Source organism: Capra hircus, chromosome 7 (assembly GCF_001704415.2).
Source record: "Capra hircus breed San Clemente chromosome 7, ASM170441v1, whole genome shotgun sequence".
Taxonomy (NCBI): domain Eukaryota; kingdom Metazoa; phylum Chordata; class Mammalia; order Artiodactyla; family Bovidae; genus Capra; species Capra hircus.
Window position 1 is genome coordinate 3507129 of NC_030814.1, and position 27975 is coordinate 3535103.

General features: G+C 37.5%; 1 protein-coding gene across 1 annotated transcript in view; it reads left to right on the top strand.

The window, feature by feature from the left end:
• The window catches only part of FBXL17 (F-box and leucine rich repeat protein 17), a 517577-nt gene that overhangs the window by 316404 nt on the left and 173198 nt on the right, over nucleotides 1-27975 (top strand). The window contains exon 7 of the mRNA XM_018049987.1: nucleotides 24524-24600. Coding sequence (XP_017905476.1) covers nucleotides 24524-24600 — 77 coding nt within the window. The remainder of the gene's footprint in view (nucleotides 1-24523; nucleotides 24601-27975) is intronic.

A 27975-nucleotide genomic window follows, 5' to 3' on the forward strand; every position in this document is an offset into this window, starting at 1 on the left:
AAATGCAAATCAAAACCACAATGAGGTACCACTTCACACCAGTCAGAATGGCTGCGATCCAAAAGTCTGCAAGCAATAAATGCTGGAGAGGGTGTGGAGAAAAGGGAACCCTCCTACACTGTTGGTGGGAATGCAAACTAGTACAGCCACTATGGAGAACAGTATGGAGATTCCTTAAGAAATTGCAAATAGAACTACCTTATGACCCAGCAATCCCACTTCTGGGCATACACACTGAGGAAACCAGAATTGAAAGAGACACATGTACCCCAATGTTCATCGCAGCACTGTTTATAATAGCTAGGACATGGAAACAACCTAGATGTCCATCAGCAGATGAATGGATAAGAAAGCTGTGGTACATATACACAATGGAGTATTACTCAGCCATAAAAAGGAATTCATTTGAATCAGTTCTGATGAGATGGATGAAACTGGAGCCGATTATACAGAGTGAAGTAAGCCAGAAAGAAAAATACCAATACAGTATACTAACACATATATATGGAATTTAGGAAGATGGCAATGACGACCCTGTATGCAAGACAGGGAAAGAGACACAGATGTGTATAATGGACTTTTGGACTCAGAGGGAGGGAGAAGGTGGGATGATTTGGGAGAATGACATTCTAACATGTATACTATCATGTAAGAATTGAATCACCAGTCTATGTCTGATGCAGGATACAGCATGCTTGGAGCTGGTGCATGGGGATGACCCAGAGAGATGTTATGGGGAGGGAGGTGGGAGGGGGGTTCATGTTTGGGAACGCATGTAAGAATTAAAGATTTTAAAATTTAAAAAATAAAAAAATAAATAAAATTAAAAAGAAAAAAAAATAAAGTAGGGTGAGAAAGACACTTGTGAAACAGTGTAAGTAGAATCCTTCTCAATTTTACAGACTTTCTCATAAATATTTTTAAGTTTTCACATTTGTTTGTCTGCTTGGTTAATGAATTAATGAGTGACATTTTACATATATATGAAATGATCAGTATCATGAAGCCTAGTCTGTCCCCACACAAAGTTATTACGTTATTATTGACTATTTCTCATGTTTTATGTTACATTCTCATTGTTTCATCTGTTTTATAACTGGAGGTTTGTAACTCTTAATTCCCTTCACCTATTTCTCCCCACTTCCCGTCTCTCTGGCCACCGCCGGTTTGATTTCTGCGTCTGTGGTTTTGTTTTGTGTGAGTGAGAATACACGGTATTTATCTTTCTCTGTCAGCTTTGTCTCGCTGAGCATGACACACTCTACATTAAATCATGTCAACACAAGTGACAGTTTTTTAAAAAATACTTATTTATTTGGCTATGCGAGGTCTTGTTGCATCATGTGGGGTCCAGCTCCCTGACCAGGGACCAAACCTGCGTCCCTTGCATGGAGAGCGCAGAGTTCTAGCCACTGAGCCTCCAGGGAAGTCCCAGGATTTATTTTTTAATGGCTGAATGATATTCTGTTTTATGTATACCACATGTTCTTTATCTCTGTGTCTTTTGATGGACGTAGGTTATTTCCACATCTTACTATTTGTAAATAGCACTGCAGTTAACAAGTGGGTGAATGCATCTTTTTGAATTAGTGTTATTAGAAGTGAAATTGCTGAATTACATGGCAGTTTTATTTTTAATTTTTTGTGTAATCTCCATGCTCTTTTCCAAAATGGTTGTAGTGATCTGCAATTCCATCAACAGTGTGTGAGGGGACCCTTTCCTCTCAATCCTCTGCAGCACTGTCTATTGCTTGTCCTGTTATCATTGTGATGGGTGTGAGGTGATATTGTACTTCTGATTTGTATTTCCCTGATGATTAGCGATGTTAAACATCTTTTCCTAGTATATGTTGGCCATCTCTCTTTGGGGGAAAATACATCTATTCAGCTCCTCTGCCCATTTTTAAAATCAGGTTATTTGTTTTCTTGATACTGAGTTGTATGAGTCTTTTGTATATTTGGATATTAACCTGTTATTGGATATATCATTTGCAGCTTCAGTAGAGAGCTTGTTTTCTTGATAGTTTTCTTCACTGTATAAAAAACTTTTTAGTTTTATGTAGTTCCATTTGTTTATTTTTGCCTGAGGAAGCGATCCAAAACATATTTCTAAGACCAGTGTCAAAGAACATAATAGTGCCAATGTTTTCTTACAGTTTTAAGGTCTCCAGTCTTACATTTAAGTCTTTTATCCATTTTACATTTATTTTTTGTATATGGTGTGAGAAAGTAGTCCAGATTCGGTCTTTTGAATATAGCTGTACAGTATTCCCAGCGACATCTATGGAGAATGCTTTCCCGTGTTGTGATCTTGCTTCTTTGACACAGGTCAGCTGGCCTTATGAGTATGGGTTTCCTTCTGAGCTCTCTGTTCTGTTCCGTTGATACATGTCTGCTTTTGTGCCAGTACCATGCTGGTTTTGATTACTGTAGCTTTGTAGTGTAATTTGAAATTAGGGAGTGTGACACTTCCAGTTTTGTTCTTCTTTCTCAAGATCATTTTGGCTATTGGGGTATTTTATGTTTACATACAAATTTTAGAATTATTTGTTCTCATTCTGTGCAAATGCCCTTTGTATTTTGATAGAAATTGCACTGAATTTGTGGATTGATTGCTTTAGGTAGTATGATAATTTTAACAATATTAATTTTTCCAATTCATGAACACATTTATTTGTGTTGTCTTCAATTTCTTTTTATCAGTGTCTTACAGTTTTATTAGAGTGTAAGTCCTTTACCTCCATAGATTCATTCCTATGTATGTTACTCTTTTAGCTGCTGTTGTAAATAGTGCTATTTTCTTTATTTCTCTTTCTGATAATTTGGTAATTCTATACACTGATAACAGACTATCTGAAGCTTCTGTGTCTTAATTTTGGATCCTGCCACATTACTGAATTCATCTATGGGTTCTGATCATTTTTTTGTGGCCTCATTAGGATTTTCTACACAGAATCATGTCATCTGCAAACAGTGGCAGTTTTACTTCTTTTCCAGTTTGGATTCCTTTTCTTTCTTTTTTCTCCTCTGATTACCATGGCTAGGACTTCCAGTCCTATGTTGAATAAAAGTGGCAAGAATAAGCATCCCTGTCCTGTTTCTAATCTTAGAGGAAATGCTTTCAGCTTTTCACTGAAGAAGACGTTGGCTGTAGGTTTGTCAGATACGGCCGTTGTTATTGAGGAAGGTTCCTGCTACGTCCACCTTGTGGAGAGTTGTTTATTTGTTGTTGCATCATAAATGGATGCTGAATTTTGTCATCTACTGAGGTGATCATATGAGTTTTACTCTTCAATTTGTTAATATTGTGTATCACATCGATTGCTTTGTGGATAGTGAACCATTTTTGCATATCTGACATAAATTCCACTTGATTATGGTGTATATGCCTTTTAGAGTATTGTTGAATTCAGTTTGCTAACATTTTGTTGAAGATTTTCCCATTTATGTTCATCAGGGATATTGGCTTGTGATTTTCTTTTCTCTTTTCCTTCTTTATGCTCTATTAGTCTGGTTTTGGTATTGATGTGATGCTGACCTTGTAAAATTAGTTTGAAAGCATTTCTTCCTCTTCAGTTGTTTGAAAAAGTTTGAGAAAGATAGGCATTATTCATCTCTAAATGTTTGATAGAACTTACCAGTGAAGCCATCTAGTCCTGAACTTTTATTTGTTGGGAGTTTTTAATTACTGATTCGGTTTTATTACTAGTAATGTTTTCTGTTTCTTCTGGTTCAGTCTCAGGAGATTGTACGTTTCAGGAATTAATGAATTTCTTCCAGGTTGTCCATTTTAGTGGCATTATAATTGCTCATAATAATTCCTTTTGAGCCTCTGCATTTTTGTGGTATCAGTCATAACTTCTCCTTTTCATTTTATTTATTTAGGCCCTCCCTGTTTGTTTTTTTACCCCTATGGTGAGTCTTGATAATGGCTTATCAATTTTATCTTTTTTAAAACTCAAATCTTAGTTTCTTTGATCTTTGCTATTTTTTTAGCCTCTATTTTATTTATTTCTGCTCTGATCTTTGTTATTATTTTCTACCAACTTTGAACTTTGTTCTTTTTCTAGTTCCTTTTGGAGCGAGGTTGGATTATTTGAGACTTTTTTGTTTCCTGAAGTAGGCTATGAATCAATTTGTATCTATAAATTGATAGATAAATTAGATTCTGGTTTACATTTAGGTCCCCAGTTTTGGAACAATATGCTATATAGGTTGTGCTGCTGCTAAGTCGCTTCAGTCGTGTCTGACTCTGTGCGACCCCATAGACGGCAGCCCACCAGGCTCTGCTGTCCCTAGGTTTCTCCAGGCAAGAACACTGGAGTGGGTCGCCGTTTTCTTCTCCAGTGCATGAAAGTGAAAAGTGAAAGTGAAGTCACTGAGTCGTGTCCAACTCACAGTGACCCCAGGGACTGCAGCTTACCAGGCTCCTCCGTCCATGGGATTTTCCAGGCAAGAGTACTGGAGTGGGGTGCCATTGCCTTCTCCTATAGGTTGTATTGGATATGTTAAATCAAGAGACACATATTATCTGGAGGTAATGGAAATTTTAAGTAAAGTTATATAAACTGTGTCATTTAATTTGCACGAGGCACTATTCTAAACACTTCGCATTTCCTTTAATCTTTGCATTTCCTTTAATCTTTATCAAAGTTCTTTAAAGTAGATGCTCTTATTGTACCCACTGTATGGATAAGGAAAGTGAAGTGTAGGGAGGCTACATGACCTGCTGAGGTTCCCAAGGCTGGGTTTGATCTGGTTTCTGGGACTGAGACTCCCGAGTCTGTGCTCCAGAGCACCCTGCCGGTCTGCCTTTTGAAGACAGTGACATCTCTCAATTACATTCAAAAGAGTTCGTGTGTACCAGAACCCTCCAGTAAACATAGTGTCTTAATTCTATAAGCAAGTAAATGCTTTACGAGTGTGTATTTTAAATAAAAAGTGCTTTTGAGCTATGTTGTCTACCACATCTACCTTGTTTGGAAATGATACCTTGTAAAATACGAGCTGATTTTCTTACTGTGATGCTTACTTTCACATTGACAAGCTATAATATTTTCCTTTTCCTTTTTTTTTTTTTTTTTTTTTTTTATTAATCTTCTTTATTTTTATTTATTTTTTTTTAAATTTTAAAATCTTAAATTCTTACATGTGTTCCCAAACATGAACCCCCCTCCCACCTCCCTCCCCACAACATCTCTCTGGGTCATCCCCATGCACCTGCCCCAAGCAAGCTGCACCCTACGTCAGACATGGACTGGCGATTTAATTCTTACATGACAGTATACATGTTAGAATTCCCATTTTCCCCTTTTCCTATAGTGGAACTTTTCATAGATAGAAAATTTACTTCCCTTAGGTAAATAGATAAATATTTCTTTTGCATCATCAAGAAATATAAGGTGAGTTCCTTGAAATTAATGGCTATTTTTAATTTTCAATAGCCATACCGTTTACAAAAGAAATTGTTACAGTTTTTATTGCTTTTTTTGCTTATGTGAGGATCAATATTATAGAGTCTTCTTAATCAGTTTGGTTTGTCTATTGTAGAAGATATATTTACGGAGGAAAATTTTGCAGGATCCACTTTGGGTTTCCATTACACATCCTTATCCTATTATTTACGTTTTGAAGTCTGCCTGTCATCACGTACAGTTTTTCTGCCTTTAAGACTCTCTGTATTTTAATACATGCTCTTTATCCTTTTTATTAGACAGATTTTACATAGATAATTCTCTTTACAACTGCAAGTAACTCATTCATTGTGCCTATAAATAATGTTCTCCTTAGCTGACATATGTTTAATAACAGTGGTGCATTTTCTATTTTTATTCAGAATTCTAAGTATACACAGCCGCGTGACTTGTCTTATCAGTGTGCTTCAGACCTTCACACATGCATTCAACAAACCTCAAGATGTCTTGAGCATCTCATCAAGGATGAGTGAAACACAGGCCCCATGTCAGGGTGATGACATACACTTGATACAGTGGTCACAACAGAGGGAGGAAGAGCTAGGAGTCAGGAGGAACTGTCCATCTGAGGAGAGTCCATTGCCAGAATCTGACCAGACATAGAATATACATGAGTCAGATGGGTTAAATGTAATCATTTCTAGAGATTTGTGGAACTATTGCAGCTGGAGAGTGCATGTCTGATGCAGGGACAATCATGGCTGGGAGGCCTATCTGTGACCTTGGTAAGGCCTAAGTACATGAAAAGTTCAATGTTTTGAGAAACTATTGGTATAACAATTGTGTTTGATGGGCCAAGTCAGATAGACTTATATAGAATTTTGGGGCCAGAAGTTATTACCTAGGGGTTCAAACTACATTGAAAAAAATAGATTTGGGACAAAATTTGAGCAAAAAAAAAAAAAAGTAGCAAAATCATGAACAAGGGCACAGAGGCTCCCAACGAAGTGGCAGCGGGCTGGCACTGAGCCAGGCACTCTGCTGGGCTCACCAGTGAGCACACCAAGCACACGCCTGATATACCACCACCCAAGTGCAGTAGAAACAGTCTTAAAAAATGCTAAAATTAGACTTCGGCCTTTCGTTCATGAATTGTGCAGTTTAGTGGATTTTAAAATTATTATTATGAAATTAGAGATGGAAGAGGAACCATGTTTTCCCCAAGATTTATGACCTCTATGTGTCTTAATGTGGTGTGGAGAAACCAATAAAATTAAAGATTCCAGGCATAGAGGAATTAAGTGTTTGGCTGAAGACCAGACTCAGGATAACTGGGCATGGATGTTGCAGGCTAGGCTCAACAGCAAATATGGTGTGGCCATACGCAGTTCACCTGCTGGCCATTAAAACTTTTTTCTCCCCAGATAATGTTGAATGTCTTTATAATTAATGTTTGACATTGATTGTACTAGCTATTAAGAGAGATTTGCAAACTCATAGATTTGGGCTCTGTATTAATCTTTGCAATAAACATGCATTTATTCTCCCTTTGTAGGGATTTATAGGCATAGATTCTAATCAGTGTTTAAAGTTTACTTTGAAAAGAATTAGGCTGAAAAGTTACATGGTACAATTGAGTGGTACAAAAATGTAAAATGACTTTTAAAAGCTTTCATACAGTTGATAACTTTGTAGTTTTTCTCAGTGGTTTCCATTTTAAGTATTAATCTTCTGAAAAATAATTTAATAGTTATATAATCCTTTCTATATTTTTATGTATTTAGAAATGAAGGTATAATATCTTTTCTCTCATTGTATATCAGACTTTGGTCATGTGAGGTTTATATTAATAGTAAATGCCTAATGTTATTAATATCCTCATTATTTTTATATTATATATCAAAAAGATCTTTCATATCTAATAGATGTCCTCAAATATAGAAATCTCGACTGTGCTTGGCAATCTTACTATGGCTGTTCATAAACTTTTGTTATGTCTTGAACTTAAACTGAATGCTTTAAAAGATTTACAACTCTTTCCTTGATCCTATTTGGAGGCCATGTTTACAAAGAGTTCTTTAAATACCTGATGTTTGGTTGCTTAGCACAAATCATCTAGATCGCAGGTGAATCATTTTATGTGAGAAAAAATAAAATTTACAATGGAGTGAAGAAAAACTGTCAGTTAAATTTTTTGGTCTGTTTCGTATTATGTTTGCGTATAATTAAAGGAAAACATCACCCTCGCATCCTCGGCAGTACTAAGCGTTTTTGTGTTTGTTGCAACTTCCGTGGTTCTCAGCATGTTCTGGTGAAGCCTTTTATGTGCAATGTCTGTAGCTGCGTAAATTAGAAGACTCCATGTTACTTCAGGTTGGGCAGTTCGTTTAGATAATTAGTAACAGGAAAAGAAAAGAAATTTCACTATTTCCCCGGATTGAGGGAAATTTTGCTGAGAGGTCCATGGTGTTTACTATTTGCTGAATAATACTAGAATCCTAATCCAGTTTCTGGCAACACATTTTAAAAATGCCCTTAGTGATTGCATAAGCAATCTACCTTTTAAGGCACAACCTTATATAATGTTTTCCACCAAACATTCAGCTAGAATAGGAACCTTAAATGAAAAACTTGATGCTTATTGAGGAGATCATAGTTTGGGGCTGACTTTATATTGGTTTTTAACTTTTAGTCCAGTTGATAAGATATAATGTGGAAGACAGCATGATGTTGAGGGCTAAGAATATCTGAGATCCCTTTCCTGAAGTTATCTCGTTATTGTTGGATAGTTAGGTTGCTTGAAAAAAAGATGATAGAAGAGATAGATATCTGTTGAAGATATTCCAGAGAACTAGCAGATGGAACACTGACTCTGGGCCAGAAAGCTATTACAAAGAGTCTGCAGCAAGCATTGTCTGATTTCATTAATAAGTTATGTCATATATGTATACTATTATATATGTGTATTACAAATTTCTGGAAATAAACAAATTTTAAAATATTGATCAGTTTCCAGGAATCTTTTATTATTGCATATTTTCTTAAAATATAAAAATAGAGTTATTATCATGATGGGATCTTTGAATTTTTTAATGTAGAACTGGTCTTAATTATATACTCACTTGAATGGCTAAAAGTCTGATAACATCAACATTGGTGAGGGTATGAGGAAACTATAATTCTTATAAATGTTGTTGGGCATTTATAATGGTATAGCAACTTTGGAAAGAAATTCATTCATCTACTACATATGTACTACTGATACTCTGTGACTTAGCAATTCTACTCCTTAATTTTTACCCATGAGAAATGAAAGCATATGTTCATAAGAAGGCTGTATAAGAATGTTCCTAGCACTGTTATTAGTGATTTCCCCCAAAACTGCAAACAATTCGCATATGCTTCAAGATAAGAATGGATAAAGAAACTGTACTATATTCATTTAATGGATGAGTTGGCAATTGAAAGATACAATAAGGATAAACTAATGAAATATGAAACAAAAAAGATGAATCTCAAACTCTGACACTGAGTAAAAATAAGTTATTCAAAAGAGTACATATTGTATGATTCTATTTTTATGACATTCCTGAACAGACGAAACTAGGCTATAGTAAAATAAAACCTAGTCACAAAACAACTACAATGGCAGTTGCAAGTGTGGGTGGGTATGAGGAATGACCGGAAGGGAGGCAAAATAGTCTAGATTTGATAGGGGTTCAAAATTGATACTTAGGAGAAGGAAATGGCAACCCTCTCCCATATTCTCGCCTAGAAGATCCTGTGGGCAGAGGAGCCTGGTGGGCTGCCGTCTATGGGGTCGCATAGAGTTGGACACGACTGAAGCGGCTTAGCATGCATGCTTGCATTGGAGAAGGCAATGGCAACCCACTCCAGTGTTCTTAACTGGAAAATCCCAGGGACGGAGGAGCCTGGTGGGCTGCCGTCTATGGGGTCGCACAGAGTCGGACACGACTGAAGCAACTTAGCAGCAGCAGCAAGATAGACACATACAGGCTGATATCATTGGAGATTTGTGCATTTCACAGTGGGTATATCTTTTTATTTTGTTAAAGAGAGAACTGTTATAAACATTGAACTCTAGTTAATGATGTGTATGCTAAAGTATTAATGTTTATGCGTGAAATGTACAGATGTCTGTAGTTACTATGAAATGTGTTAAAATGTAAGAATGGATAGATAGATACCTAGGTGGCTAGAGAAATAGATGGGATACATCTGAGATGATGTAGAAGAATGTTAATTATGGAATCTAGGAGGTGATTAATGGCTTTTCAGTGAACAATTCCTTCAACTTTTTGGCATGCTTGAAATTTTCCATAATAAAATTTTGTACAAAGATGAGTGTTTATTCTAAAAAAGTTTAGAAGACATAGCTTTTTGGAATTTATTCTAATTTGGGATGAATATTTGGTAAAATTCTTTAAGGTTTTCTTTTTTATCCCTTTCACAACTTAAAATTTTGTCTTATCCAATTATAATATGTCATCTTAATTGCAATTGGTTAGTTACCTTTATAAATCATATTTCTTGGTGTCCTATGTGTGATTAGTTTCATGCCATTTATTGGGCACTGTATTCATTTCCTGTGGCTACTGAAACAAATGACCACAAAAGTGGTAGCTTAAAAGCAACTAATATTCTCTCACAGTTGTGGAGGTCACATGTCCAAAATCAGTTTCACTGAGCCAAAATCAAGATGTCAGTGTCCAGGGCCCACTCAGATAATCTAGGATAACCTCCCTATCCAAATCTTTAATCACATCTGCAAAGACCCCCGTTTTTTTTTTTCCCTATTAAAGCAAGTATACTGTTGCCAAAGCCTTTGACTGTGTGGATCACAATAAACTGTGGAAAATTCTGAAAGAGATGGGAATACCAGACCACCTGACCTGCCTTTTGAGAAACCTATATGGAGATCAGGAAGCAACTGTTAGAACTGGACATGAAACAGCAGACTGGTTCCAAATAGGAAAAGGAGTGCATCAAGGCTGTATATTGTCACCCTGCTTATTTAACTTATATGCAAAGTACATCATGAGAAATACTGGGCTGGAAGAAGCACAAGCTGGAATCAAGGTTGTCGGGAGAAATATCAATAACCTCAGATATGCAGATGACACCACCCTTATGGCAGAAAGTGAAGAGGAACTCAAAAGCCTCTTGATGAAAGTGAAAGAGGAGAGTGAAAAAGTTGGCTTAAAGCTCAACATTCAGAAAACAAAGATCATGGCATCCGGTCCCATCACTTCATGGGAAATGGATGGGGAAACAGTGGAAACAGTGTCAGACTTTATTTTTTGGGCTCCAAAATCACTGCAGATGGTGACTGCAGCCATGAAACTAAAAGATACTTACTCCTTGGAAGGAAAGTTATGACCAACCTAGATAGCATAGATAACAAAGGTCCGTCTAGTCAAGGCTATGGTTTTCTCAGTGGTCATGTATGGATGTGAGAACTGGACTGTGAAGAAAGCTGAGTGCTGAAGAATTGATGCTTTTGAACTGTGGTGTTGGAGAAGACTCTTGCGAGTCCCTTGGACTGCAAGGAGATCCAACCAGTCCACCCTAAAGGAGATCAGTCCTTGGTGTTCATTGGAAGGACTGATGGCTGAGTCAGAAACTCCAATGCTTTGGCCACATCATGTGAAGAGTTAACTCATTGGAAAAGACCCTGATGCTGGGAGGGATTGGGGGCAGGAGGAGAAGGGGACGACCGAGGATGAGATGGCTGGAAGGCATCACCGCCTCGATGGACATGAGTTTGGGTAAACTCCAGGAGTTGATGATGGACAGGGAGGCCTGGCGTGCTTCGATTCATGGGGTCGCAAAGAGTCAGACTCGACTGAGCGACTGAACTGAACTGAACTGATGCTGTATATATAAAGTAACAGTTACAGGCTGCGTGGATTAGGACCTGATACCTTCAGGGGCCATTACTCAGCCTACCACAGGCATTTTTTTTTTAATGTGCCACGTTCTGTGCTAGGGCCTCAGGAATAATAATCAACAGTTAGTCGCTTGCTCTCTGCTGGATGCCGTCCTGTATGGTTTACATTCTTTTTTAACTAAGGAAAAAGACTGATTTGGTTTAATATAAACTTTTTGGAGCATACATTTCTTCCTTGTATATGTCAACTAGTGAAGCCCTAAAGTGTTAGTTTTCTGAGAAATGTACTTTAGAAAATTCTATTCAGTCCTAAATAACCCTGTCTTATTTGTGTGGAAGATTTTTAAACTGACAAGACTGTGAATTCTCTTTGGGAAAAGACTTGTGTTCTCCATCTTTGTATCCGTCTAGTTAGGGGCAGAATAAGGGTTAATAAATGTCTATTAAGTAACAGAAAGCACTTTTGCAAATATTATGAAATGTAACTTTTACAAAATCCATGGAAGTAGGTATTGTAATTTCCAGAATTTTCCTGAAAAGACTTAGAGAAGTTGAATTACGTTCCCAACCTCAAGACTGTCTCTTATACACACATACACAAAAACTGTGACATTCTGAGCATCTGAAACATATTTCCACTGTCCATAACTGATTTTGTATAATAAACATTAAGTTTTTATAAAATTTTAATACAGCTGTGTATCATCTGTTTTATTATTGCATTATCAATCATGTGTAATATACTTTAAAACTTTTAACTCTTTTTTTAACCATTCCAGTATTAATTTTTAAATTTTTATCATGTGTAATAAACTTTTAAACTTAAGTCTTTTTTTTAACCATTCCAGTATTTATTTTTTAAATTTTTATCTTGTTTTGGAGAATAGCCAGTTAACAATGTTGTAATAGTTTCAGGTAGACAGCAAAGGGACTCTGCCATACGTGTACATGTAGAGGCCATTTTCATGTGAATTAAGTCCACAGTGGTATTAAGAAATGGGAGGAAATTTTCCAAATAATACAGAATATTTCAACACTTTCTCGATACTTCACCCTTTCCCCAGAAATATATCATGTCTGTCTAGTCTTTTTGTAGGTTCTTTTGAACATCAGATTTTTAAAAACTCACTGAACATGAACCCCCCTCATGTAAGAATTAAAGATTTTAAAATTTAAAAAAAAATAAAAAATAAAATAAAACATTTTAAATCTTAAAAAGAAAAAACTCACTGATATTATAGATCGTATAAATAACCATACCTTCCTCTTTAGTTTTGCCCCTTGAAAGTTTATTCCAAAATCTTATTCTGATTCCAGAAGCGAATATATCCCTGACTTTATTTTTTGCTATCCGTATTCTCCACCTTCTTTCCTCCTCTCAAATATTTCTTTGTAGTTTCGTGTGCATTTCAAGAGAAATAAGGCTGGTTATAAGTAAAGAGATAAAATGAACTTAGGCTCCTTAGTAATTATTAAATATATGAATATATTATTGCATATGTTACATATAACAACTGGTTACATTATATAGATATGGTTATATGTTGTATATATTATTTTTCTTTTTTTTCCTCTTTATAATATTTTTTGAACAACCTTAAATGAAGCCCATACTTCAACTAACTTGCCCCTGAGTATATATCATATTCACTGCTTTGCTTATCCTGTTACCCTTTATATTTCCTTTCACCTTTTTCAAAGTATGATGTGGAACTGAATCACCATTAATTTTCCCAAAGCCCCAAATTTTGCCAGATGGCCTAAGAGTGTTGTGTGTCTGATGAGCGCACGCTCACCTTTCAATAATGGATCACAAAAAGGAATCCATTCTCTAACTTCTCTTATTCCCAGGACAGCACCCACGATACCCTCAGTAACCGCAGGAACACACAGCGGATGAGCTGACCCCAAGCACATTTACCTGGCATCCCTTTCAAATGTCTAGCATCGCTCTCGCCTCTTTACTCCCCTAAGGACCTTTGAAAACAATCAGCTGGGTTTTTTTGTCACCTCTCAGTCTTCCTGTGAATACCAGAATAGACTTCTTTATTTCCTTGGGTACTTAAGAAAAGCTTCTTTCTGTGCAGAGCAGAGATATTAATGCTGCTGCTCCATTCTGCTGCATGGTTTGTTGATTACGCAGAACAGTAACTATAGGAAACAAGGGAGCGTTTAGAAGCTCGCCAGAGGTGGACGCGCCGTTCACTTTGGTTTACCGTTTAGAGTAGCACAGAGCTGAGGGCTGGGGTTAGGGGTGTTGCTGGTTCCTGCTGGCTGTCAGACACGATGCTGCCTGCAAGGTGCCCGCTGTCTGGAAACAAATAGTGAAATGTGCTGTCTTCCTTCTCCATGCTTCCGTACTGTCTTGCTTTTGCAACTTTCTGCGAGGAGAAAGCGGGTGGTGCTTCCCGTTACGGTTCCCATCAGTCTCAGCACTGGTTTCACTAGCTTCCCACACTTTCTCCAAGAACAGAGAGACGTGTTTTCCCCCCGGATGGAAGAGACTGAGGACTAGTCCAAGCAAATCGATCTGAATTTTAGTGGTCACAGCACTTCAGGGGCTAGGCTGCTAAAATACCTTCAGCAAGTGCATTTATAGCAATGAGATATTTGTTAATTGGGAATGGAAGAAATGATATATTAAGAATTGTATTTATAAGTGTATTTATATACATGTGTGCGTCTATACCACATACTACTTTGAATATAAATTAAATTGTTGATAATCAGTTGTCATTGATGGATAAATTAAAGCATTAAGAAAGAATCGTCTAGAAGTATATTTTACAGGCAAACGGACTGTGATTTATTCAAGAATCATTGAAGTGGGCAAGTAAAACTAAGTAAGGTTTAGTAGGCTTCCTCTGGAATTTTAAAATCTCATTCTGTTATATTTAGTTGAATATTATTTGAGAAGGAAATGGGTAGGACATTGTTTCTCTTATCCTTTAGATAAATAAACATGAACAGAAATCAATTGTCATTCTTCTTGGGATTAAACATGTAAACTTTTCATAAGAGGGTTCTTAGTGTCATTTGTAGAAATATGTGAATTGTTTCTTTTTTATTTTTAAAGAAGTGTAAATGTTATTTCTTTTTTCTAAGTGAGAAAGTTATCTTTCTGTGTAAACATGATGTACCAACACGTTTAAACGTGACCCACTGCCTCTCTTCCTTGTGAATGTTACAACAAAGGTTATCTCACCCCTGACATTGTATTAATATGTAATGATATGGAAGAAAATAGGCATAAAGCAGTGGCAGTCCCAGAGCTTTGGAAGTAGGTTTTATGAATTCAGCACTGATGGGATTTAAGCCTCAAAGGGTTCAGAGTTCAGTGCAGCTAAACATCAATAAAGTCAAATTGATGTAGTACCCTTGTCTTCATCAAGACCATGTGATCCTTCCCTTCGTCTTTCTGAATGAATATATGGAACTTTATTCCCACTGGCTGCACTTTTCTCACTCCCTAGCCTGGAACTCCTTCCTCATACCTTCTTTGTCAGAAACTAATAAGAAGCCTTCACCACTTTCTTCTCCCAAATTGCAGGGTTAATTAGTTTTCTCTAATTGTACTTAAGTTAACTATAAAATTATTTTATTGGCTTTTGATCAAGCCCGAAATTTGCTGAGCTTAAAAATTAAGGATAAAGTACAGACTTCCCAAGTATGAATGCTTAAAGCACGTGGGAAACATTTGTAAGGGAGAAGATTAACCTGCCTTCTTTGAGTTTTCCTACAGCTATCTAATGATATAAGCTTTCAAAGATATCCAGTTAGGTACCCTCTTCATTGCATTTTAAAGTAAATACGTCTTTTCTTTCATATTACTAAAGCCATTTTCTCAAACAAAATTTTGAGTGGTACATTGGAAGGTTGGGAAATATTGTCAGGAGCAGTAAATCCATTCTGTTAACTTCCAGACAGTGTCTTTACCTGCTTTGTCTCAGTCTTCTGGGAATTTGGCTTATCCAGAAAGAGATCCTGTGCCTTCCCAAGTGAGAGGAGACCTTTCGTCAGCATCCTGTCTGAGCTGACTCCAGGGCTGCACAGGTCATGGGAGGTCTGTGCTGAACATCAGTCTTTGGCTCTGTCACAAAACTGGTATTGAAGCGCAGGCCAGCTCCCAGAGTGCAGAGGTTAAAGAGGCGATTAGTCACTACAAAGCCTTGTGGCGCCTTCTGGTAAGGAAATATTTAACTCTTTCCTGAATGATGCCTGAAGTCGCATCTTCAGGATACTCTTACAGTCCACACAAATAATTTTGTCTTCTTCATTTTAAATTAAAGGTGTGCTTAATGTTTGGGGAATTGAGACTTTCTTATCAGTAGTGAAAGCAGTAAGGGTAATGGGGGTGGAGACAGGCAGAGAGGTTATCCATTGGATGTTTTATATGCCATCTAAATTTCATATTAGCTGTTTGGAAGCCCAACAAGTCTGTCTGGAATATTTCTAGCTTTACCACTGATGTTCTTATTTATTGTTGCAGGAGGCGGGTAGGAGTTGGAACTTGCCAGAATTTTGCCTGGCTTCTTTTCAGAAAAGGAATGGCCTCTGGTGAACCGCAGTCCACTGAACTGGACTAACCATAGTTTACCTATAAAAACTATAGTCTTTACATTCCTGTTTTCTTTTTAAGGCCTTGGCTTTTCCTTCCACACAGTAAATTTTTGTTACATATAGGAGAGTAAAATCTTCTCTTCCATCCTCTATCTTAAAATATGCCAGAATACCATAAACATAGCACCAGTTTTAACTGTATTAACATTGTGCAATGCCTAGACTCCCCCAGAGATATTGGCTGTAAATTGATGGAAACTCAAAAACCTTTAAGGATAGAGATCTCTTAACTTTTCTCATTTTAAAGTAAATACATTCCCCCCCACCCAATTGAGGAATGACTAAACTGCTGAATTAGGAAACCTTACCTTTAAAATTTCCCCTTCGCTTCTAACATTTCCTTCAGTCCTGAAATATGACTCCAGTTGATTTTCAGTAGATACAGAGAAAGTGATAAGGTTTTTCTGCTGCTGGGAATGAACATTAAAATCAGCCATAGCAGCAAAAATAAATAGTAGTTGATCTATCAAGGTTATAAGTATTATGTCCATCATTTTATAATCATGTGGCTTTCTGATTAGATGTTTTAACATTTCTAACACATTGTTTGCACTTAATAAAACCTTGTTGAAATAAATATGTAAGCACTTAGAAATATTTTTCTGCTTCTTGAATATTTGGAGGCATGCTTAGAAAAAGTTAGCTCGAGTTATTATATAAAGGTCTAGTGTAGCTGCAGTTAAAGGATGGAACAATGACTAAAATGAAAAACAAGACGTTTCGATGAGTGGATCTGAAGCATTAAAGCCAGAGCCAAGTTTATCTAAATGTGTTAGCTTGCTTTCCTCTCCACCACCCTCTTGCTTTGGGAAAACGTTTAACCATTTTGTTTCTCAGCAGCCTAAGGACAATGTGCTTTTAAAAAAAATCACAGGCTTTATTCTATGTGAAAAACATTTTTAAAGTTCTCTGGAAACATTCCTATTACATTAAACGTGTTTTGCTGTAGAAATGAGGAAGCAAAATAGTCCCATAAGAGCTGGTTTGTGACGGCCACTCCTCAGTATGTTCAGTTCAGTTCAGTCGCTCAGTTGTGTCCGACTCTTTGCGACCCCATGAATTGCAGCACGCCAGGCCTCCCTGTCCATCACCAACTCCCAGAGTTCACTCAGACTCACGTCCATCGAGTCAGTGATGCCATCCAGCCATCTCATCCTCGGTCGTCCCCTTCTCCTCCTGCCCCCAATCCCTCCCAGCATCAGAGTCTTTTCCAGTGAGTCAACTCTTCGCATGAGGTGTCCAAAGTACTGGAGTTCAGCTTCAGCATCATTCCCTCCAAAGAAATCCCAGGGCTGATCTCCCTGCAGTCCAAGGGACTCTCAAGAGTCTTCTCCAGCACCACAGTTCAAAGGCATCAATTCTTCGGCGCTCAGCCTTCTTCACAGTCCAGCTCTCACATCCATACATGACCACAGGAAAAACCATAGCCTTGACTAGACGGACCTTAGTCGGCAAAGTAAATGTCTCTACTTTTGAATATGCTATCTAGGTTGGTCATAACTTTTCTTCCAAGGAATAATAAGAGTCTTTTAATTTCATGGCTGCAGTCACCATCTGCAGTGATTTTGGAGCCCAAAAAATAAAGTCTGACACTGTTTCCACTGTTTCCCCATCTATTTCCCATGGAGTGATGGGACCAGATGCCATGATCTTCGTTTTCTGAATATTGAGCTTTAGGCCAGCTTTTTCACTCTCCTCTTTCACTGTCATCAAGAGGCTCTTTAGTTCCTCTTCACTCTCTGCCATAAGGGTGGTGTCATCTGCATATCTGAAGTTACTGATCGTATTCTTTTGTTGCCTTATTGCTCCTTTTTCAGTGCTGTCTCCTGGGCTCTTCCTCTCCAGTTAGGAAGCCTTCCGATGCTGGAGGTGGCTGGAGAAGGCTGGCCCAGAAAGGGTCTGCAGATGACGGCAGCAGCTCTGCCTCCTTCGCAGGCACAACAGCACCCCTTTCCGCAGAGTTGCAGACCCACAGAACTTAACGCTGCAATAACATTTCAGTTTACAGGCTACTTTCTGTGGTAATTAAAAACAAGCAAACTACTCCTCTCATTTTGTAACCTTTCACTATCTCTGTGTGACAAAATAGGCATTAGTTTTCCACTGGTTAAATAGCAAATTTCTAAATTAATCTTAGATTCACCAATCAGATATTGGCTTTCCAGAGAGTAACATTTGGTGAGAACTTAGTGAATATCCCAAGATAATTGTTGTAACTGGTGGAGCTGGTGGCATTTTGCATGTGGCTCCTAGTCTTTGCCCCTGAGGTATATTAAGAACGTGTTTTGAGCAAACGCTTTAGTGTTTTAATTGCAAGTCAGCTTAAAAAAAAAAAAAAAAAACTCTCTTGCAATAAACATCTCTTCTGTGAGATTATCTTTAGATGTTTGTATGAAAAATTGACTTAAGTATATATCTGATACTGTGCTGTTAAAAGGATAAAACAGAAGAACGTTTACAAGAAAGCGTACCGTAAAATACAAAGGGCAGCGAGCACACCACTTTGATACCATGTGTCACTTTCCCAAAATAGTCTTTCTTCCATTTGTCCTTATGTGCATTTCTTTAAAGATAAAATAACCATTTCATGCTTTGTAAAGTTAAGGTGTTGCATTACTGGAAAATGTGCCTGTTAATGGAATGTTTATATATGAAATTACATTCACATATAAGTAGAAAGGTACTATTCGTTAATTCTTGAATTGATTCATCTTGTAAATGTTTAACTGTAAATTTGTCTTTTTTAACATAGAGATATTTTATATCGTACACATTCTGAAAGCAGGATATACTTGTAAATCATGCCCATTCACTCACTGCACTGAGATTGGATTATTCCTCAGCAAAACTTGATTTGAGGCTTTAGAAAAATCAATCAAATATCGTTATTCTTTTTGTAAGATGCCAAATTGTGTTTTGGTGACCTCTGCTATCATTTTAATGACCCGTATATGAGTTAGTCAGGATGAGCTTTCATAGCACAGAACTGGACCAAAGTCGCTCCCTTGTTTCTCCTTTTAGACTCTGTACCTCCTTTTTCATTCCTTTTTCTTTTGTTTGTGTGTGTGTTGCAGCCTCATCTGCTTTCACCCACTCACAGTGACTATAATCCAGGGCGGCCTGTTGGCTTGTCTAGTTTCAGGGAATGATGAAGCTGGAGCTCCATTTCTGAGCCCCCCAAATGGATCACTTTTATGATGTGTTTGCATTTCAGGAGTTTCAGGGTTTGATCTACATGTTTATTCAACCTTAAGCTTACCTAGCTCCCTGTTGCACTTATTTGCCAATTGCTTTACAGCACTATTCATACTTTTCGTTTAAATCTGTGGGGTGGTTTTTGTCTTGTTACACTTTTTCTACTGCTTGCAGATATGTCTATTATCCGAATATAAAAGTGACTTAGGAAAGAACATCCTAAAGTTTGCTTAGAAATTCACCAAGCCACATGCTAGTGCATCTCTAATGGGGACATTTCTTTTCACACCTCTGAGGTGATTGAGCCTGTCCTTTAAAGTGAGATTTGCAAACCAGGGTCTGGCAGCTCCAATTAGCTTCTTTTGGATGTGAAGCACATCACAAACAGTAACAAGGTCTCCTAGGACACTCCTCTTGCAAGCAATGTAGTCATATTTCCTCATTAGTTCTTTTCAATTGTCACTAATGCCACGTCCCAGCTTTTGAGTGGGAGACAAAAAACATAAAAATTTGGTATGTATGTAGAATGGGCCATTGTTTTCCATAATTCGAGGCTCTTTTGAATTCCTTTGATAGTTTTGAAGCTTACACAGCTTAATTCATTAACCTTTACCCTTCACATAAATCAGGTGATTAAGAATCTATTGCTAAGGAGACAGCGTTTTCCCGAAACTAAGTAATGCCTTCTCTTCTTGGAAGAAAAAACCTACATTGCTCACAAAAATAACCTTTTTGTTGTTTTCCATATTTCATCAAATGTTTCAGGTGTGTTTTAGAACATTATCAAAAGCAAGTGAGCATAAAAGCACATTATTATAAAAAATTATTCTGCGTGCTTTGGGTAGTTTGGAGCAGGTTTTCTGGCCCTTTTCGGTACTAACAAAGTTTATATATATATGTACTCAACAGCTGTTACTCAAGAATTTACAATGGGTGCAGTTTTTTTATTCTATTCAGAACCCTGCCAAAACATGAAAGCAAGAAAATAATCTGAGAGGAGGCAATTCAGAATGAACTAAAATATATTTAAATGCACCTAGGACATTTGGTTTGGAGAAGTTTTTCACAGAGGCCCTCATTTTCACGAAGAACGGTAATGTGGGACTCTGTAGAAGATAGGGGTGTCTGTGGTTTCATGGAGCTGAGAACAGAATGTCCGTCTTCCCGCTCTTCATTCGCTCTGGCTAAGACATGCCTCCTCTTACTTCTCAGAACTCAGGGAGAGGGTGGAGCCGGCTCGTGTTTGATGTTCACGGGCTCCTTTAACGGTATTTGATATTCTTCTGCATCTTCCACTTGGCATATTCCTATATGAGGAATTTTTCTTGATAATGTTAGAGAGTATTCCTTTCTCGAAGGATCTTTGTTCTTTCCCCAAGTTTTATAATTCCTGGGGTTGTCATGTATGCAGTAGGAAGTCTTTGAATGCATTGAGCCATAGAGAATGGTGGTCATGTTGATATTCTGAGGTTCATCCTTAGGGAGGGCAGGGACGGGGTGGGTGAATGGGCAGATTTTGAGTTCTGAATTCTGAGTTTAGGGATTCATGGCTTACCCCTGGGAACAAACTATGATTTATCACTGAAATTAATGAATGATTCTCCTTTTCATTATCTGTGAATAGCCAAGAGGATTGTGAAGCAAAGGTTTTAAATGTGGTCTTTGGTTCTTTTGTGTTCCTGCACTCTCTGCAAACATTTCCCTCTCTTTTTGGTATTATTTTAAATGCCTCTTAAATTTACATGAATGCCTGTAGTCAGAGTGTTGAGGTAATTACTAACGCTTGGTCACTTTTTTTTGTTGCCTGCATACAGTCTATACAGTGAACTGGGAAATGCTCTGATGTTAAGTCCTGACTAAAGGGCATGACTGGGCTTCCCTGGTGACTCAGTTGGTAAAGAATCCGGCTGCAGTGCAGGAGACCCCAGTTTGATTCCTGGATCAGGAAGATCCCCTGCGGAAGGGATAGGCTACCCACTCCAGGATTCTTGGGCTTCCTTGGTGGCTCAGATGGTGAAGAATCCTCCTGTCATGCGGGAGGCCTGGGTTTGATCCCTGGGTTGGGAAGATCCCCTGGAGGAGGGCAGGAGAGGGCAACCCACTCCAGTGTTCTTGCCTGGAGAATCCCATGGACAGAGGAGCCTGGTGGGCTACAGTCCACGGGGTCACAGAGTCGGACACGACTGAGCGAGTAAGCACAGCACAGCACAGAGGTCACAACTAGAGCCAAGACTTTTCAAACAGAGTAGAATTATTTAGAGTAAATATGTTCAACAGAACGTGTGTTGTGTTAGGGTATGTCTTGTAAATATCTGTCCATGGAATTCTCCAGGCAAGAATACTGGAGTGGCTAGCCATTCCCCTCTCCAGCGGATTTTCCCAACTCAGATTTAACCCAGGTCTCCTATATTGCAAGAGGATTCTTTACTGTCTGAGCTCCAGAGAAGTGCCCAGATATGCTCTAGACTGGACTCTGAAAGTTTCCGGAGGAAAGGACAGTCACCAACCAGGAGCTGTCACCGTGACTTGCTGTCACTACAGGCTGCCTAGGGAGCTAGACCTAGACTAATTGCAGGGCTTCAGACACTGGCTTTCCCTGGTGGCTCAGACAGTAAAGAATCTGCCTGCAAAGCGGGAGACACAGGTTCAGTCCCTGGGATGGGAAGATCCCCTGGAGAAGGGAATGACAATCCACTCCAGTATTCTTGCCTGGAGAATCCCAAGGACAGAGGAGCCTGGTGGGCTACAGTCCATGGGGTTGCAAAGAGTCGGACATGACCGAGCAAGTACTCTTCACTTCAGACGCTAGCCAGGGACCAGACGTGGGGTTCCATTTTCCACCAGTTTGCACTAACAGGATAACATGAACCACTTCCATTTTCAACTGTCAAAAAAATTAGCTATTTTACCTATTTATTTGAACCATTAATTTGCTGTTAGTATGATACTGAGTTTCAGTCCAGGGACTTCTCAAAGATCACATCTGTGAAATATGTGATATTTAATTTAAAAAATAATAAATTTTGCTAAAAATCTTCCAAGGAACATTTTATTTTCCCTCTATGAATTCCTTTTTGAGGAATAGCTTTATGTTGCACATAACTTTTAGCACACTGGTTGGGATTACAGGATAATTGAAAAGTATTTGGAAAACCTTATGCAGCTGAACTTTTTAAAACAGAGCAAAAATCCTACGTGATCCTTTGTAAAAGTAAAATGCTTTTCTCTTATATTTCTCTGAAACATATATACTCTTTATTTCTTAATCATGTGTTTTCTCTTGGCTGTTGCCTCTTGAGAAAGCTAAATATATTTGTGTTATCTGTTCATAATAACTCTCTGTCTCACGTAGGGAGGAAACCTGATGCTTATGGCCTTTCATCATTTTTAGGACAGTTTCTACCCAGTGATTGATTATCTTATTTTATGTGAATACCAGTTCTTGTTGCCTGTGAAATAGCATTTGATCTGGCTTGTACGGGGAAATCACTTTGTGTTAGTTGCCGTCTGTAGTCGGCTCTGTGTGTCTCTTATGATCACATGTGCTTGTAGCATATCTGATGCAGAATCAGGTGGTGAGAACACAAATAGGATATTGTGTCTGTTTAGATTGTTTTCCATAATCAGGCGTTTTGAACTATTTGAAAAGACTGTGAAAATAAAATAAATGATGTGAACATATTTCTGCACTAATATTTCATTTTGTGGTCATACAACATGTTGGATCTGCTAACTTTTTTGGAAGGTGATGGAGGCAGACAGAGAGCTATGCATGGCAGAAAGCAGACTTTTTAAATTAACTATTTATGATATTATAACCAAGCAGGGCCTTTATTTTTATCCTTAGGATATGAAAATCAGTTTTAAAAGTCATATGTAAAACATGGTTGTTGCCTGTAGTTAGCTTCATTTCTGCTTTTATTTTTCTTTTTTAAGACTTTATTCAAATATTACATTAGCAGAATTAGGTTTAAAAATTTCCCTCATAATAAGCTATATCAATCATAATTACATTGTTACTATTTTAAGTTTTCTATTATAACCATGGAACAGCTTACCCATTTTTTATAATAAATCTTTTTTTTTAATAGCCAAAAAAATGTTTATTCAGTTAGTCTGAGGAACTTAGAAATGTTTATCATTCTATTAAGACAATATTATATAAAATATTTTTAAAAGAAAAATATGTCTTCTCTATAACTAATTTAACCTTCAGTAATGAATTATGTGAAGTAAAATTGTATAAAATTTCCTGACATTTTATGAAGATACCTACAAATAAGCTGGACAGCAAATAAAATATCTGAAAGACAGAGATGGATACCCGGTAATTTTTTGATGGATTATACACACAGGTATCAAATTACTTGATCCTTACTTCCTAGAAAAGGTTAATGACTCTTTGTGCTTTTACCCTTTTACTTAACTGTTGTTTATAAAGATTAAAACGGGGACTGCATTGAAGGATGCACATGCCGACATGTTCAGGTTGATTGCACAGGTTTTTCTGATATTACAGGGGACTGAGTCATCAGATAGATAGTGTTGTTAATCATTGTTTATAAAGTTCACTGAGGTTTGTGTTACATGTTCCACTGTGGGCATTAGAGCAGGGTGCACCACTCAAAATTTTAACTTAAATGAAACCAGAAGAGACTAAATCATACACATCTATATCTATATTATTTAAATGGCCTATATATATGTCACAATTCATCTAAAACATTAATAATAAAACCAGGGGAAATATATTAATATTCCTATACATATGATTTTTCTTTCTTCTTTAATCAGTGTCACAGATTTTTTAAACATTTTTATGTTGAATAAAACTTCACAAATGTGTGTCAGTGTGATCAAACTCCACCATTAAAAATTAAACCATGAGCAATATTACATTCACTTATAATGAGCCAGTTCCCTTCGCAGGAATCGAACCAGGGTCTCCTGCATTGCTAGCGGATTCTTTACCAGCTGAGCTACCAGGGAATCCCTTATAATGAGCATCCATGTTTCACAGTTTCATTACTCTTTTTAATGTAAATGATAAATATGCATTATATAGCATATGTTTACTAATCTTTTATTACCAAATGTAACAGTGCTGTTAGAGGAATATCTCTTTTTCATCAGTTTAGCTTTACAAGATGCACTAGTCATAAATGTATTGAATTAAGGTCATTTAAGTATTAAAGCACTTGAATTTAAAAAGCAGGGAATATAATACCTTTTCCCGAAACACCTTGAAAGCGGTTTGTGGCAAGAAGAGAGCTGTGGTATTCATCAAGTGCTGGCCTCTTCCTGTGGTAGTCGTGGCCAAACTCCTGCTAATTTAACTTGAAGCACATTAGTGTAACTCGCCACTTCTTTGCATGTCTTTCAGGTGTGTGGAGGTTATCGCCAAGGAAGGACAAAACCTGAAAGAGCTGTATTTGGTGTCCTGTAAAATCACAGATTACGGTATGTAATGAGCCATTGTCCTAATCGTTTTCAAGAATACAAAGGTACAAGATCTTTGAAAGCATTTTCAAAAGAAATCAAAAGCTACTGTCTCATAGAGACTGAGCTATATCTTTACTTAGGCAAACTCTGATCATACTGCCCCAAATCAAGAAATCCTGAAATTAGAACCAGAGTAAAATGAGTATATATATCAGTTTTTTCACCACATGAACTCATATACATACTCGCATACTCACATAGAATTAAAAAAATATGGCTAAAATTTCTGTATGATGAAAATAAATGGTAGGATAATTAAATATTTGATATAATTTAATTATTATGTTGTGGTGATTTGCTTAATTTATGTCATGTCGAATGCACTCTTGCTCACATTCCAAATGCCAACCTTCTTAATGCCTTAAATTCTCTAAAACATTGGAAACTTCCAATAGGAAGTTTAGATATATAGGAAGTAAAAGGTCTATACATTTGTTTGTAAAAGTTTAAGTATGTTAATTTTAAATATTCCTTTCAAGTGGAGAAAAGCAAGTTATTATATAAAAATATGAAAAGGATGAAATCATCCTATTGGAGTCATAAAGAAAATAACCCACCTAGGCTTTCCTCTTTTGTTCAGCGCATTATAAATATTTTTACTATTAATTTGCATATTTAATCTAAATACAGAGTTTTAACTAGATGTTTTAAAATGATTTCCATTTCTCTCTTCTGATTTTTAAATTTCTTTACATTGTAGAATATGATTTCTACCTTGAGGGAAACTAATAATTCATTATATTGGGTTTTTTGTTTTTTTTTACTGTTAATCCAACATATGCTGATAATTGATTCCAATCCTAAGATATCATACTGGCCTGAATGGGAGAGTTGTATTTTATCAGTTACTAAATTCATCCTTTGGAAAAACTCCATGAAAGCTATAACAAGAAATAAAAAAATAACATAAAGGATTTGGCTTAAAGATAACCCTAATTTCTTTTCTGAGTTTATTTTTTGAGAACGGTAAATTTCTTACATGGATTTATCCATACTGTTTCTGGGTTGTTGTCTTTTTTCGTAATTATAGCATGAGAAAGCAGTGTTTTGATGTTTTCTTTTGGCTTGTAGTTTGTTTTCTGGTTTGGCATATTAGATTGCCTGTAAGATACAGTAACTCTAAAACCTTCAATGCCTTCCTTTTGTCTAGACCTTAGAGTGTTCTCTCTGCCCCAAACCAGGCAGATCCTCAATACCTGTATATTTGGTAATTAACTAGTACATTCATTCATTCCAAACGCTTTACTTGGCATTCGAAATCCTTTACCATTAGTCCCCTACCTGCCTCTCCAGTCTTATTTACTGCCAGGAAAAGGGTGGACTAGTCCCGCAATGGAAACTGTTCCTAAAATTACACATTGTTGCAGTACCAGTAAGTTAGCCAGTGCAAAGAAATGGTCCGGAAGTTATGGAGAAGAGGAGACGCTTTAGACCTGGGACAGCTGTGGAGTCAAGTTCGGTCCTTGTGCCTTGGCCTTCGGGACGTTCCTTCACGTCTCTGAGGCTGTCTCCTCCCGTGTAAACGGCCTTCGTGCTCCCGCGTGTTCCTGGTCTAATGAGAGCACAGTGTGTACTGCTGAGCGAACTTGCTTTCCTGCAGGAGAGGGACAGAGGGAAGATTCACACAATTCTTCTACCTCCTCTTCTTTCCTGGGAAGGAAGGTCTTGGGAGAGCCCTTTGCTGTTGCTGTTGCTATTATGTATTGTTCTTGTTTGCTGCTATTGTTCAGTGATATTCTCTTGTTCTGGTGTTTTGAGATTTTAGGTTTTGCTTTTGTTTTTTCCTCCTGGTGAGGTGAAAATTATGTTAATCCTTTGCCCATGTGGTCTGCCTTTATCCATCTCTCCGAATTATTTAGGTTAGCTCTTGTCAACCCTCTCTGCAGGTCGGGATCGCCTGGGGAAATTGTAAAGCATCCTGATGCTTGAACCTTACGCAGGGATTTCAAGAGTTTCCCAGAGGTGGTGCCTAGGCAATAACATGGGCCTAGACGATGGCAATGTCAGCCGAAACTGAGAACCACTGACCTAGTCTACTTGAGAGAAACTAGAAGTGAACATTTTGAGGGTTGCCTCCCTCCATGGAGAAATCGATTGTGGTTTTCTTTTTTCATACCCTCCAGCTCTCAAGCCCTCCGCCCAGCTTGTCTCCCTTCCTTCTCCCTGGGGTTTTAGGTCCTCAAAGGATTTGTGGTGAAAGCTTCTGTGCATCCGTTGTGTTCTTCAAAATGTTGGGGCACAGTTGAGGTAAAAGGGTAAAGGTCGATAGTTTATGAGATTGTGCCATAATTGCTACTTGATTGTAAAATTTCAAAAAACTACTGAACATTCAGCTCATCTCCCTTCCTCCTCGTACCCTGCCAATAACACATGTACAGTTTTGTCAAAAAGACAGCAGAAAAGATTATTGATTGTAACCAGAGAAACAGCATGTTTTTGGAAGTAACTGCTCTGCTAGGGGAGGATGTGATCCTTTGCCCTGTGTTAATTATAAATTTCAAGAAAGAAAAGCAGATGCTATTTTTCTTCTTTAACTGAATATATATTCTGTAGGATTTTTTTTTTTTGAAGCTACTTAGAAATAGTACAATTTGATGTGCCTGATACCAGAGGACTCTGATCCTTCAAGAGACTACCCTAATTCTCCTTCCTGTTGGTTTGCACATATTCCAGCCAGTCTCCTTCTGACCTCCTTTCCCCTTGGTGTGTTTGTACATGCTCCCAGTACAGTATCCTGAGATTTTTGAAGTTCTTTGCAGGTTGCATCAATTCAGAAACAGCAGCTCGCCTGGCTTATCGTTTGTAATTTTTGTTGAGATTCTCACAGGTGTTGAATGTGGTATTTTAGTACTTAGCAACACCTGGCCAGGCTGGTAGGCAGTTATGTTCATTTTAATTGATATATGGTATACTTGTTATGGAGAAAAGTATCATTCTAATAGGCTTCTTATTCCCCAGATTGAACATAGATCTTTATGGTAAAGGATAACAATTATAAACAAATCAATAATTCAGGCACAGCTGAATGGAAAATACAGTCTTGGGGAATTGCTCCCTAAAGACAAAATAAAATTGTCACTCTTCTGTCACTAAACAAATAAATGTTATGGGCTGTTATCACAGGAAAAAAATTCAAACTATGGTGTCAGAGAGTTAGGTTAGAATTTGCCTCACCTTTTTTTTTTTTTAAATGATCTGGACTAAGTTACTTAACCTTTTAGTTTTGTCATCTGTTAAGCACATGATAATGCAGACCGTAAAAGGTGGTGAAAATGAATAAGAAGCATCTGTATTTTGCCTGGTGGCATAGTGGATACTCACTAACTAGCAGTT